This window comes from Phyllobates terribilis, unplaced genomic scaffold (genome assembly GCF_046119375.1).
Source record: "Phyllobates terribilis strain yellow unplaced genomic scaffold, ASM4611937v1 Scaffold_10__3_contigs__length_209671492, whole genome shotgun sequence".
Lineage (NCBI taxonomy): Eukaryota > Metazoa > Chordata > Amphibia > Anura > Dendrobatidae > Phyllobates > Phyllobates terribilis.
Genome location: NW_027362770.1, coordinates 161,610,566 through 161,625,677, shown reverse-complemented (window position 1 = coordinate 161,625,677; position 15,112 = coordinate 161,610,566). Strand labels below are relative to the sequence as shown.

General features: G+C 53.5%; 1 protein-coding gene across 1 annotated transcript in view; it reads right to left on the bottom strand.

Moving 5' to 3' along the window:
• Window positions 1–12,352, bottom strand: part of TTLL12 (tubulin tyrosine ligase like 12) — a 30,413-nt gene extending 18,061 nt beyond the window's left edge. Inside the window, exons 1-7 of the mRNA XM_073650022.1 lie at window positions 12,060–12,352; window positions 9,379–9,554; window positions 8,617–8,815; window positions 5,879–6,038; window positions 5,659–5,792; window positions 5,370–5,446; window positions 4,728–4,844 (exon numbers count right to left, since the gene is read on the bottom strand). Of these exons, the coding sequence (XP_073506123.1) occupies window positions 4,728–4,844; window positions 5,370–5,446; window positions 5,659–5,792; window positions 5,879–6,038; window positions 8,617–8,815; window positions 9,379–9,554; window positions 12,060–12,218 (1,022 nt within the window). The 5' untranslated portion in view covers window positions 12,219–12,352. The remainder of the gene's footprint in view (window positions 1–4,727; window positions 4,845–5,369; window positions 5,447–5,658; window positions 5,793–5,878; window positions 6,039–8,616; window positions 8,816–9,378; window positions 9,555–12,059) is intronic.
• Between the last annotated feature and the right edge of the window lie 2,760 nt (window positions 12,353–15,112).

Here is a 15,112-nt window from a genome sequence, read left to right as displayed (position 1 = left end):
GAGGACTATTTTGGGCCCATTATTCTGTATGGAGGACTATGTTGGGCCCATTATTCTGTATGGAGGACTATGTGGGGCCCATTATTCTGTATGGAGGACTATGTGGGGCCCTTTATTCTGTATGGAGGACTATGTGGAGCCATTATTCTGTATGGAGGACTATGTGGGGCCCATTATTCTGTATGGAGGACTATGTGTGGCCATTATTCTGTATGGAGGACTATGTGGAGCCATTATTCTGTATGGAGGACTATGTGGGGCCCATTATTCTGTATGGAGGACTATGTGGGGCCCATTATTCTGTATGGAGGACTATGTGGGGCCTATTATTCTGTATGGAGGACTATGTGGAGCCATTATTCTGTATGGAGGACTATGTGGGGCCCATTATTCTGTATGGAGGACTATGTGGGGCCCATTATTCTGTATGGAGGACTATGTGGGGCCTATTATGCTGTACTAGATGGTGGCTCGATTCTAACGCATCAGGTATTCTAGAATAGGTATGCGGCTGACCGGGCGCAATCAGCAGAGCGGTATTTAAATTTGGCGCCAAAATCGCTGATTGGTCGAGGCCGGCAACCGCGACCAATTAGCAAAGCGGTGTTAAAATTTGGCGCCTATATCGCAGATTGGTCACGGCAGGCGGTCGCGACTAATCAGCAGAGCGGGGTTTAAATTTGGCGCCAATAATGCTGATTGGTCGCGGCCAGCGAACGCGACCAATCAGCAGAGTGTTATTTAAATTTGGCGCCAATAATGCTGATTGGTTGCGGCCAGCGAACGCGACCAATCAGCAGAGTGTTATTTAAATTTGGCGCCAATAATGGTGATTGGTCACAGCCGCGACTAATCAGCAGAGCGGTGTTTAAATTTGTCGCCAATAATGCTGGTTATTCGTGACCGGTAACCGCGACCAATCAGCAGAGCGGTGTTTCAAATTGGCACTAAAATCGCTGATTGGTCGCGGCCGGCCACCGCGACCAATCAGCAGAGCGGTGTTTCAAATTGGCACTAAAATCGCTGATTGGTCGCGGCCGGCCACCGCAACCAATCAGCAGAGCGGCGTTTAAATGTGCCGGCCATTTCGCTGATTGGTCGCGGCCGGCCACCGCGACCAATGAGCAGAGCGGCGTTTAAATGTGCCGCCCATCTCGCTGATTGGTCGAGGCCGGCAACCGCGACCAATTAGCAAAGCGGTGTTAAAATTTGGCGCCTATATCGCAGATTGGTCACGGCCGGCGGTCGCGACCAATCAGCAGAGCGGGGTTTAAATTTGTCGCCAATAATGCTGGTTATTCGTGACCGGTAACCGCGACCAATCAGCGAAGCGGTGTTTAAATTTGGCGCCCATCTAGCTGATTGGTCGCGGCCGGCTACCGCGACCAATCAGCAGAGCGGCGTTTAAATTTGCCACCCATCTCGCTGATTGGTCGCGGTGGCCGGCCGCGATTAATCAGCAGAGCGGCGTTTAAATTTGCCGCCCATCTCGCTGATTGGTCGCGGTCGGCCACCGCGACCAATCAGCGTCGTATTAGTGTGGGCCCGGGAACGGCGCTGCTTGTGCGGCTCCGTATTAGCGAGGACCGGGGAGCGGCGCTGCCTGTGCGGCTCCTTCTGCTGCGAGAAGCCGGGAGATGAGCGGCTGCTCGCAGCAGAAGCATCCCGACCGGCGGCGCCGCTCCCCGGTCCTCCGTTCACACTTGCTGTCGGGAGATCAGCGGGCCAAGCCGCTGATCTGCCGACGTTAGCCGCATGGAGGTCAGCGGCGCCGGTCGGGGTAGTTGTGCTGCTAGCGCCGCTCATCTCCCCGCTGCATCGCCACTGACCTCCGTCCGCCAGATGAGCCGCTAACGGCAGCCATCTTTTTTCAGAAATCCCGTGGCGCTGATTGGCCGCTGCCGGACCAATGAGCGATGCGGGATTACCAGGACAGACACAGACGGGATAAGACAATTATATAGTAGATGGAGGACTCTGTGGGGCCTATTATACTGTATGGAGGACTATGTGGGGCCTATTATACTGTATGGAGGACTATGTGGTGCCCGTTTTTCTGTATGGAGGACTATGTGGGGCCCATTATTCTGTATGAAGGACTATGTGGGGCCATTATTCTGTATGGAGGACTATGTGGGGCCCATTATTCTGTATGGAGGACTATGTGGGGCCATTATTCTGTATGGAGGACTATGTGGGACTCATTATACTGTATGAAGGACTATGTGGGACTCATTATACTGTATGAAGGACTATGTGGGGCCCATTATTCTGTATGAAGGACTATGTGGGGCCATTATTCTGTATGGAGGACTATGTGGGGCCCATTATTCTGTATGGAGGACTATGTGGGGCCATTATTCTGTATGGAGGACTATGTGGGGCCATTATTCTGTATGGAGGACTATGTGGGGTCATTATTCTGTATGGAGGACTATGTGGGGCCCATTATACTGTATGGAGGACTATGTGGGGCCCATTATACTGTATGGAGGACTATGTGGGGCCCATTATTCTGTATGGAGGACTATGTGGGGCCATTATTCTGTATGGACGACTATGTGGGGCCATTATTCTGTATGGAGAACTATGTGGGGTCATTATTCTGTATGGAGGACTATGTGGGGCCCATTATACTGTATGGAGGACTATGTGGGGCCCATTATACAGTATGAAGGACTATGTGGGGCCCATTATTCTGTATGGAGGACTATGTGGGGCCCATTATTCTGTATGGAGGACTATGTGGGGCCCATTATTCTGTATGAAGGACTATGTGGGGCCATTATTCTGTATGGTGGACTATGTGGGGCCCATTATTCTGTATGGAGGACTATGTGGGGCCATTATTCTGTATGGAGGACTATGTGGGGCCCATTATTCTGTATGGAGGACTATGTGGGGCCATTATTCTGTATGGAGGACTATGTGGGGCCCATTATACTGTACTAGATGGTGGCCCGATTCTAACGCATCGGGTATTCTAGAATATGTATGTGGCAGACCGGGCGCAATCAGCAGAGCGATGTTTAAATTTGGCGCCTGATTGGTCGCGGCCGGCAACTGCGACCAATCAGCAAAGCGGTGTTGAAATTTGGCGACTATATCGCTGATTGGTCACGGCCGGCGGTCGCGACTAATCAGCAGAGGGGGGTTTAAATTTTGCGCCAATAATGCTGATTGGTCGCAATCACCAGCCGCGACCAATTAGCAGAGCGGTGTTTAAATTTGGCGCCAATACTGCTGATTGATCTCGGCCGGCCACCGCGACCAATCAGCAGAGCGTTGTTTAAATTTGGCGCCAATCTCGCTGATTGGACGCGGCTGGCGTCCGCGACCAATTATCACAGTAGTGTTTAAATGTGGCGGCAAGATCGGTGATTGGTCGCGGGCAGCGGTCGCGACCAATCAGCAGAGCGGTGTTTAACTTTAGCGCCAAGATCACTGATTGGTCGCGTGCGGAGAGCGCGACCAATCAGCGAATCGTATTGGTGAGGAGCGGGGAGCGGAATCGTATTAGTGAGGACCGGGGAGCGCCGCTGCCTGTGCGGCTACTTCCGCTGCGAGAAGCCGGGACATGAGCGGCCGCTCGCAGCAGAAGTATCCCGACCCGCAGCGCCGCTCCCCGGTCCTCCCTTCACACCCTAGCCGCTGATGTCCCCACAGTATCTGCATGGTGTTACTAAGGTCCGGACATTTGTGTTAAAAATCGCTGATTGGTCGCGGGCGCTGCCCGCGACCAATCACCGATTTGGGCGCCAAATTTAAATATCGGCCGCGACCAATCACCGATCTTGGCTCCACATTTAAACACCGCTGTGCAGATTGGTCGCGACCGGCCATTGTTTAAATTTGCCGCCCATCTCGCTGATTGGTCGCGGTGGCCGACCGCGACCAATCAGTACAGCGGCGTTTAAATTTGCCACCCATCTCGCTGATTGGTCGCGGTGGCCGACCGCGACCAATCAGCACAGCGGCGTTTAAATTTGCCGCCCATCTCGCTGATTGGTCACGGCCGGCCACCGCGACCAATCAGCGTCGTATTAGTGTGGGCCCGGAGCGGCGCTGCTTGTGCGGCTCCGTATTAGCGGGGAGCGGCGCTGCCTGTGCGGCTCCTTCTGCTGCGAGAAGCCGGGAGATGAGCGGCTGCTCGCAGCAGAAGCATCCCGACCGGCGGCGCCGCTCCCTGGTCCTCCGTTCACACTTGCTGTCGGGAGATCAGCGGGCCAAGCCGCTGATCTTCCGACGTTAGCCCCATGGAGGTCAGCGGCGCCGGTCGGGGTAGTTGTGCTGCTAGCGCCGCTCATCTCCCCGCTGCATCGCCGCTGACCTCCGTCCCGCAGATGAGCCGCTAACGGCCGCCATCTTTTTTCAGAAATCCCGCGGCGCTGATTGGCCACTGCCGGACCAATGAGCGACGCGGGATTTCCTGGACAGACAGACAGACAGAAAGACAGACGGGATAAGACAATTATATATAAAGATGGAGGACTATGTGGGGCCCATTATATTGTTTGGAGGACCATTATACTGTATGCAAGCAATTATACAGTGGGTCCAAAATACTAAGTAGAAGGCTGGGTGTTTTTTTTTGGGGGGGGGACCCCAATTAGAACTTCTGCTATGGGGCCCCATGATTTCTATATATGTCCCGGCCTTTAAGGACAAAAGACAGAGCAGAAACGGTATTCATGGAAGATAAGCTTACGACCTCTCGGAGATCTCACTTATAATCTTTGAAGTGGGAGAAGTTGAAGAGGATGTCGGCTTCTTTCTCGTTGTCGGTGAATATAAATCTCGGGTGGTCCACGCCGCTCAGTACTTGCTGCATATCTGTGTAAACTCTGAAAGGAATAGAGGTTTATATTTCTGGAGTTTCTCTGCTAATTTAAAGGCCTGGTCTAAAAGTCATCTGAACGCGCCAATATCTAATGTGAATGGGGCCTTAAAGGGAGTTTTCCAGTTTCAGAAAATCCCTGGGTTCTGGCTGCAGTTTGCAGAGTCTCAGCCGTTGCTCCTCATATTTGTTATTGGTCGCAGCGTTATGGTCAAGTCGACGGCGCTGCAGACAAACACTGCTCTCAGTGGCTCCGAGCTGCTTGTGCTGTCAACTCAGGCAGAACCACTGAGCTCAGTGATTGGCTGCAGCACTGTCAATGTGACACCAGCCCAACAGACACCGAGAGCAGCGTCTAACTTAAACCGGACCTGGAGAGGGTGAGTAAAGCACAGTTTGTGTTTTGTTTTTGTTTTTTAAAAAATTGCAGCCTCGGGGAAAATAGTTTTCTAAAACCGAACACTAAGGACGGATTTCCAAACTTTTATTTGCCCGTGCGTGAAATAAATCACCGATATTACTGAAAACGTACTTAAAAATTTTACTCTTGTCCGGTAATGGCGGCTCCACAGGAAGAGGCAGAGATTCTTTATTCTCAGCAAAAACAGCCTAGAAATAAAATAATTAAAAAAAAAAATCCAAGCATAATAATAAAGCCAACAGTGCAGACATATAATAACTGCAGTACAGTAGTGGTACCACTAGAGGGCAACAAGAGTTAGGCGTTGAGTCAACCCCAACCTATGATTATTTGCCACGGCTTACAGCACCAAGGTTATGACTAGAGTCGGCATAGATCCACCGATTGGCACCGATCTCACCTGATAATGGGCATCAGAGGGCTCCGGGGTTTGGTGGTTTATATGGGCAAGATCCATGGACTGCCAAGGCGAGAGCAGACAGCTGCGTAACAAAGGCTCACTCTCTCCATACACGTAATCACGGGAAACTTCCTCTGATAAAAGAAGAAAACAAAAAGTTTTCATTCACTGACAGCAAGGAGAGATCTTGAAAATGATGAGAAAGTGAAGACAATATTACCTCCATTGCTCATGTCCCGGTGGGGCCACAGTATGGTGTAAGCCAGCTGTTGGGGGATGTAATAAAAAGGAGCAGTACTAAATGTCGGCTCGTCCGAGTGCTGAATTCTGGACCCGAATTCGTCCATTATGTACCAGACGGGAACTTTCTCCTCTGCGGTCTGTAAAGAGAAAAGTATGCGTCAAAAGAGGCACGTCTTGATCCCATGTTATTCCAGCTGCTCCCCTGTGTAAATAGTTTTTTGTTTTTTTTTTAAATCCGACATACGGTTCTAGAGATATGGGCCTTTTTATTTAGTGTGCCCCCTTTTTTTTACCCAGGAGGTGTGGCTTACAGGATCCTCAGGGGCATGTCTTTAGGCAGCACCGCCCACGAGGTAATGACCATAAAACTTAGCAAACAACAAAGTCTCATATCTCTGGAACCGTATGGCGGATTGTAAAAAAACAAACGACGGAATACTCAGGGGAGCAGCGGGAATAAAATATGAGCAAGAAGAGGACACTTTTGACCTGGTGACAGGTCCCCTTTAAAGGCTGCAATAGTGAAAATTTAAAGGGGTTTCACGGGATTACAACATTGAAAGTTATCACCGAACCACAGAAGTGTCTGATCGGTGGGAGAGATCCTCCCTTCAAGAGAATGGCGATGCCCCGTCGGAACAGACCATTGGCTACACTTGCACTCCGCAGTTCTTTCTCTATGGGACTTGCGGAGATTGAGGACTACAGTGCCAATTTTTTTCAGCAGTCACATAGAGCATGCCTCCGCTCTATTCCGACAGGGTATTACAGAGTCCCATTTTTGTGATCGTGGGGGTCGAAAAGCCAGAACCCTCTCCCACCCAACCAAACACCTCTCCAATGTTAAGCCATATCCTGCAGTACCTGAGTACGGCCACTACATGGTGTATGGAGCAGTGCATTTACAGTGCATTGTCGAAGTATTTGGCCCCCTTGAACTTTTCTACCTTTCGCCACATTTCTGGCTTCAAACAAAGATATAAAATTCAAATTTTTGGGGGGAGAATCAACAACAAGTGGGACACAATCGTGAAGTGGAACAAAATTTATTGGATATTTTAAACTTTTTAAAAAAATGAAAAACTGAAAAGTGGGGCGTGAAATATTATTCGGCCCCTTTACTTTCAGTGCAGAAGTTCAGTGAGGATCTCTGAAGGATCCAATGTTGTCCTAAGTGACTGGTAATGATAGATAGAATCCACCTGTGTGTAATCAAGTCTCCGTATAAATGCACCTGCTCTGTGATAGTCTCAGGGGTCTGTTTCAAGTGCAGAGAGCATCATGAAGACCAAGTAACACACCAGGCAGGTCCGAGATACTGTTGTGGTGAAGTTTAAAGCCGGATTTGGATACAAAAAGATTTCCCAGGTTTTAAACATCTCAAGGAGCACTGTGCAAGCGATCATATTGAAATGGAAGGAGTATCAGACCACTGCAAATCTACCAAGACCCAGCCGTCCCTCTAAACTTTCATCTCGAACAAGGAGAAGACTGATCAGAGATGCAGCCAAAAGGCCCATGATCACTCTGGATGAGCTGCAGAGATCTACAGCTGAGGTGGGAGAGTCTGTCTATAGGGCAACAATCAGTCGTACACTGCACAAATCTGGCCTTTATGGAAGAGTGGCAAGAAGAAAGCCATTTCTCAAAGATATCCATAAAAAGTCTCGCTTGAAGTTTGCCACAAGCCACCTGGGAGACACATGAAACATGTGGAATAAGGTGCTCTGGTCAGATGAAACCAAAATCTAACTATTTGGCCACAATGCAAAACGATATGTTTGGCGTAAAAGCAACACAGCTCATCACCCTCAAAACACCATCCCCACTGTCAAACATGGTGGTGGCAGCATCATGGTTTGGGCCTGCTTTTCTTCAGCAGGGACAGGGAAGATGGTTAAAATTGATGGGAAAATGGACGGAGCCAAATACAGGACCATTCTGGAAGAAAACCTGTTGGAGTTTGCAAAAGACCTGAGACTGAGATTTATCTTCTAACAAGACAATGATCCCAAAAATAAAGCAAAATCTACAATGGAATGGTTCAAAAATAAACGTATCCAGGTGTTAGAATGGGCTAGTCAAAGTCCAGACCTGAATCCAATCGAGAATCTGTGGAAAGAGCTGAAAACTGCTGTTCACAAACGCCCTCCATCCAACCTCACTGAGATCGAGCTGTTTTGCAAGGAAGAATGGGCAAGAATTTCAGCCTCTCGATGTGCAAAACTGATAGAGACATACCCCAAGAGACTTGCAGCTGTAATCGCAGCAAAAGGTGGCGCTACAAAGTATTAACTCAAGGGGGCCGAATAATATTGCACGCCCCACTTTTCAGTTTTTAATTTGTTAAAAAAAGTTTAAAATATCCAATAAATTTCGTTCCACTTCACGATTGTGTCCCACTTGTTGTTGATTCTTCCCCCCAAAATTAGAATTTTATATTTTTATGTTTGAAGCCAGAAATGTGGCAAAAGGTAGAAAAGTTCAAGGGGGCCAAATACTTTCACAATGCACTGTACATCCGGCCAATGAAGGATCAGCGGAGGTGCCCCACCGATCTGGTATTTATAACCTATCCTACATATAGGCTGTAAAAACCTAAGACCCGGACAATCCCTTTAAAAAGTATAGAGCTACCTTAATAACTGATAAAAAAAACTAAAAAAGTGAACCTTCCCTTTAAGTTCTTCAAGGTAAAGTATGGCGTCACCTTACCCCATGTGACAGCTGATAGGTCTGGTTATACTTCCACATCTCCTTCAGAACCATCTCTACCACATCCAGATCCGGAACCTCTCCGTGAAACTCTATGCCCATAAGGTTGGCCATACGATGAAGGAGGCCGGGAACTTCCATCAACTGGTGCCGGGCGTGCTCCACGCGGTAAGTCCACGCGTGGTCAATCAGAAAAATGCTGTAAATATTTTTTTATTTTTTTTTAAAAATCAGTTATTTTGCGCACATAGTTTCTATTTAAATTTATGTTTCCATGGTAACAGACTACGAACAAACCCTGTGTAGTCAGATCCTCAGTCTGACCTCTAATTCTGGTTAATGTACAATCTTAATAAAAATTAAATATCTAGCTACTAATAAAGTTTATTTCATTTAGTCAAGTGGGAGGTTCCCTAAAAATACTATATATATATATATATATATATATATATATATATAAAAAACAAATTTACAGATATAAAGTATGACCATGAGATGATCGACGAGGATCTGGCTCCTACAAACTGTTTTCTCTGCAGTGGCCACTACTGGGGAAATGTGGTATTACATGTAGGCCACTGAGACAAATAGGGAACCATGTAAGATGGTAGAAGAGAGTCCTCCTGATTGGAACCTGAGCAGCTCTCGGCACTGACCGTGGCGGACCCCCGCTATGATGTCCATACGCAATAGTAAGACAGCAGTTGTCTTGAAGAGACACCCCCTTTAAGAGCACCCAGCCCAGCTACTCAATAAACGCACCAGTTGGGGTCAGTGGCTTGCAGCCCGTGCTCATTGGTGACAATTACTTTGAATGATGGTTCCTTCCCCGGATTCGGATTCTTTTTCAGTTCTCTTTCAATTTCGTCCTGTTCTTCATCCTCCTCTTCGGCCTCCTCCACCTGCATTATTCCAAACATTTCCCCCGCATCAAACATCTGGAAGGTAAGTTAAGAAGACTTGGGTTACTCACCATCAATGGAAATGCAAGAGAGGTAATGTATGTACACAGCAGAATAGTGAGTGCAGCTCTGGAGTATAACACAAGATCAGTAATGTATGTGCACAGTGACTGCACAAGCAGAATAGTGAGTGCAGCTCTGGAGTATAATACAGGATGTAACTCAGGATCAGTAATGTAATGTATGTACACAGTGACTGCACCAGCAGAATAGTGAGTGCAGCTCTGGAGTATAATACAGGATGTAACTCAGGATCAGTAATGTAATGTATGTACACAGTGACTGCACCAGCAGAATAGTGAGTGCAGCTCTGGAGTATAATACAGGATGTAACTCAGGATCAGTAATGTAATGTATGTACATAGTGACTGCACAACCAGAATAGTGAGTGCAGCTCTGGAGTATAATACAGGATGTAACTCAGGATCAGTAATGTAATGTATGTACACAGTGACTGCACCAGCAGAATAGTGAGTGTAGCTCTTGAGTATAATACAGGATGTAAGGTGCTTGTCTCCTTAACAAATCAATGGGAGGGGCTGTAATCTCAGCCATAATTTATGTAACCCCTGATGTATTTGTGCCGCCTTCTCTTACATGACACATCTGCAGTGGCTGCCAGGGCTGCGGGCTCAGGTAACATGCCCAGGCCGGGTACTGGACGTGCCGCAGTCAGTTTACATATAAACACTCCTGGGAGTCACATTCCTAGATTAGATTTAGGGGTACTGTGACCATACAGAAGGTCGATGCTGTATCTATATGGCTGGGTTATGTTTGTCTGATATCATCCCATCTCCTGAGTCGGCAAATCCTATTATTAATTGGCTCCTAAGGGCTCAAGGTCAGAGAAATCCAAGGAGAGAGCGACAGAGGCGGCATTAAACGAAGGCGGGGAGAGAGCGACAGACCCCGAGCTACACGGGGAGGGCGGGGAAAGAGCGACAGACCCCGAGCTACACGCGGAGGGCGGTGAGAGAGCGACAGACCCCGAGCTACACGGGGAGGGCGGGGAGAGAGCGACAGACCCCGAGCTACACGCGGAGGGCGGTGAGAGAGCGACAGACCCCGAGCTACACGCGGAGGGCGGGGAGAGAGCGACAGACCCCGAGCTACACGGGGAGGGCGGGGAAAGAGCGACAGACCCCGAGCTACACGCGGAGGGCGGTGAGAGAGCGACAGACCCCGAGCTACACGGGGAGGGCGAGGAGAGAGCGACAGACCCCGAGCTACACGCGGAGGGCGGTGAGAGAGCGACAGACCCCGAGCTACACGCGGAGGGCGGGGAGAGAGCGACAGACCCCGAGCTACACGCGGAGGGCGGTGAGAGAGCGACAGACCCCGAGCTACACGCGGAGGGCGGGGAGAGAGCGACAGACCCCGAGCTACACGGGGAGGGCGGGGAGAGAGCGACAGACCCCGAGCTACACGCGGAGGGCGGGGAGAGAGCGACAGACCCCGAGCTACACACGGAGGGCGGGGAGAGAGCGACAGACCCCGAGCTACACGCGGAGGGCGGGGAGAGAGCGACAGACCCCGAGCTACACGGGGAGGGCGGGGAGACAGCGACAGACCCCGAGCTACACGCGGAGGGCGGGGAGAGAGCGACAGACCCCGAGCTACACGCGGAGGGCGGGGAGAGAGCGACAGACCCCGAGCTACACGCGGAGGGCGGTGAGAGAGCGACAGACCCCGAGCTACACGGGGAGGGCGGGGAGAGAGCGACAGACCCCGAGCTACACGCGGAGGGCGGGGAGAGAGCGACAGACCCCGAGCTACACGCGGAGGGCGGGGAGAGAGCGACAGACCCCGAGCTACACGGGGAGGGCGGGGAGAGAGCGACAGACCCCGAGCTACACGCGGAGGGCGGGGAGAGAGCGACAGACCCCGAGCTACACGCGGAGGGCGGGGAGAGAGCGACAGACCCCGAGCTACACGCGGAGGGCGGGGAGAGAGCGACAGACCCCGAGCTACACGCGGAGGGCGGGGAGAGAGCGACAGACCCCGAGCTACACGCGGAGGGCGGGGAGAGAGCGACAGACCCCGAGCTACACGCGGAGGGCGGGGAGAGAGCGACAGACCCCGAGCTACACGCGGAGGGCGGGGAGAGAGCAACAGACCCCGAGCTACACGCGGAGGGCGGGGAGAGAGCGACAGACCCCGAGCTACACGCGGAGGGCGGGGAGAGAGCGACAGACCCCTCACTCCAGTACAATGCGCCCGTTAGATATGTGGTCGCTGCTCTCTACAACTTTTGCACAATTTGTGTCTGGTGTAAAAACCTACAAAAACTCAATGTCCCTGGTGCCCAATTATGGGGTGCAGCTGTCACCCACCACATAGACCCTCCATGATGACGCCCCTCATCCTCCTGTGTTGGGGGGCGCTCTCCCCCATACAGAGCCATCAATCCCGCAGTATCAGCATTAACCCCTCACACTCTGCAGCCCCCGCTGTGTCCGGAGGCCCCGCGCCGCCTACCTCCCCCTCCAGCTTGCGGTGCAGGCTCGGCCAGTACACCCGGGGCACCCCCGAGGCCAGCAGGGCCGCCTGGTGCAGCTCCAGGAACTGAGGGAAGCCGCCATCCTGCTGCGGGACTCCGGGCTCCGCCATGCTGTCTGCGGCGACGGCTCTGAGCATGCGGGAGGGAAGCTGCTGATAGGAGGCGGCTCCAGGCTCTGCCCTCCCCGCACAGTGCCCAGCTCTGCCCTCCCTACACAGTGCCCAGCTCTGCCCTCCCCGCACAGTGCCCAGCTCTGCCCTCCCTACACAGTGCCCAGCTCTGCCCTCCCCGCACAGTGCCCAGCTCTGCCCTCCCCGCACAGTCAGTGCCCAGCTCTGCCCTCCCTGCACAGTCAGTGCCCAGCTCTGCCCTCCCCGCTCAGTGCCCAGCTCTGCCCTCCCCGCACAGTCCGTGCCCAGCTCTGCCCTCCCCGCACAGTGCCCAGCTCTGCCCTCCCCGCACAGTCCGTGCCCAGCTCTGCCCTCCCCGCACAGTGCCCAGCTCTGCCCTCCCCGCACAGTGCCCAGCTCTGCCCTCCCCGCACAGTCTGTGCCCAGCTCTGCCCTCCCCGCACAGTGCCCAGCTCTGCCCTCCCCGCACAGTCAGTGCACGGCTCTACCCTCCTAACACACAGTCCGTGCCCGGCTCTGCCCACCCCGCACAGTCAGTGCCCAGCTCTGCCCACCCCGCACAGTCAGTGCCCAGCTCTGCCCACCCCGCACAGTCAGTGCCCAGCTCTGCCCTCCCCGCACAGTCCCCAGCTCTGCCCTCCCCGCACAGTCAGTGCCCAGCTCTGCCCTCCCCGCACAGTCAGTGCCCAGCTCCGCCCTCCCCGCACAGTCCGTGCCCGGCTCTGCCCTCCCCGCACAGTGCCCAGCTCTGCCCTCCCCGCACAGTCAGTGCCCAGCTCTGCCCTCCCCGCACAGTCAGTGCCTGGCTCTGCCCTCCCCGCACAGTCAGTGCCTGGCTCTGCCCTCCCCGCACAGTCAGTGCCCAGCTCTGCCCTCCCCGCACAGTGCCTGGCTCTGCCCTCCCTGCACAGTCAGTGCCCAGCTCTGCCCTCCCCGCACAGTCAGTGCCCGGCTCTGCCCTCCCTGCACAGTGCCCGGCTCTGCCCTCCCTGCACAGTCAGTGCCCGGCTCTGCCCTCCCTGCACAGTCAGTGCCCAGCTCTGCCCTCCCTGCACAGTCAGTGCCCAGCTCTGCCCTCCCTGCACAGTCAGTGCCCAGCTCTGCCCTCCCTGCACAGTGCCCAGCTCTGCCCTCTCCGCACAGTGCCCGGCTCTGCCCACCCCACACAATGCCCAGCTCTGCCCTCCCCGCACAGTCAGTGCCCAGCTCTGCCCTCCCTGTACAGTCAGTGCCCAGCTCTGCCCTCCCTGCACAGTCAGTGCCCAGCTCTGCCCTCCCCGCACAGTGCTCAGCTCTGCCCTCCCTGCACAGTGCCCAGCTCTGCCCACCCCGCACAGTGCCCGGCTCTGCTCACCCTGCACAGTGCCCAGCTCTGCCCTCCCCGCACAGTGCCCATCTCTGCCCTCCCCGCACAGTGCCCAGCTCTGCCCTCCCCACACAGTCAGTGCCCAGCTCTGCCCTCCCTGCACAGTCAGTGCCCGGTTCTGCCCTCCCTGCACAGTCAGTGCCCAGCTCTACCCACCCCTCACAGTGCCCAGCTCTGCCCACCCCGCACAGTGCTCAGCTCTGCCCACCCCGCACAGTGCCCGGCTTTGCCCTCCCTGCACAGTCAGTGCCCGGCTCTGCCCTCCCTGCACAGTCAGTGCCCAGCTCTGCCCACCCCGCACAGTGCCCGGCTCTGCCCTCCCCGCACAGTGCCCAGCTCTGCCCTCCCCGCACAGTGCCCAGCTCTGCCCACCCCGCACAGTGCCCAGCTCTGCCCTCCCCGCACAGTGCCCATCTCTGCCCTTCCCACACAGTCAGTGCCCAGCTCTGCCCTCCCTGCACAGCCTGTGCCCAGCACTGTCCTCCCCGCACAATCAGTGCCCAGCTCTGCCCTCCCCGCACAGCCTGTGCCCAGCACTGCCCTCCCCTCACAATCAGTGCCCAGCTCTGCCCTCCCTGGAAAACATGCCAAGCCTGTGCTCACCTGGGTAAACAGCAACCGTGCCCAGGCTTCTCTATAGATCAAAAAGAGACCAATGTATGCCCTGCCCTGTGGTCAGACCTACTAGCAGCAGCGCCGAATGTATGTAATGTCCTCTATGTGGCCCTATTACAAACAGTCCCCAATATATGCCCTGCTCTCTATAAAGATCTACAAGTAACAGTGCCCAGTGTATGCCAAGCCCTCAATACACCTGCACTGGTAACAGTGCCCTGTGTATGCCCTGTCCTCTATGCTGCCCTACAAGCAGCAGTGCCCAATGTATGCCCTGTCCTCTATACTGCCCTACTAACAGCAGTGCCCAATGTATGCCCTGTCCTCTATACTGCCCTACTAACATCAGTGCCCGGTGTATGCCCTGTCCTCTATACTGCCCTACTAGCAGCAGTGCCCGGTGTATGCCCTGTCCTCTATACTGCTCTACAAGCAGCAGTGCCCAGTGTATGCCCTGTCCTCTATACTGCCCTACTAACAGCAGTGCCCAATGTATGCCCTGTCCTCTATACTGCCCTACTAACATCAGTGCCCGGTGTATGCCCTGTCCTCTATACTGCCCTACTAGCAGCAGTGCCCGGTGTATGCCCTGTCCTCTATACTGCCCTACTAACAGCAGTGCCTGGTGTATGCCCTGTCCTCTATACTGCCCTACAAGTAGCAGTGCCCAGTGTATGCCCTGTCCTCTATACTGCCCTACAAGCAGCAGTGCCCAATGTATGCCCTGTCCTCTATACTGCCCTACTAACAGCAGTGCCTGATGTATGCCCTGTCCTCTATACTGCCCTACTAACAGCAGTGCCCAGTGTATGCCCTGTCCTCTATACTGCCCTACTAACAGCAGTGCCCAATGTATGCCCTGTCCTCTATACTGCCCTACTAACATCAGTGCCCGGTGTATGCCCTGTCCTCTATACTG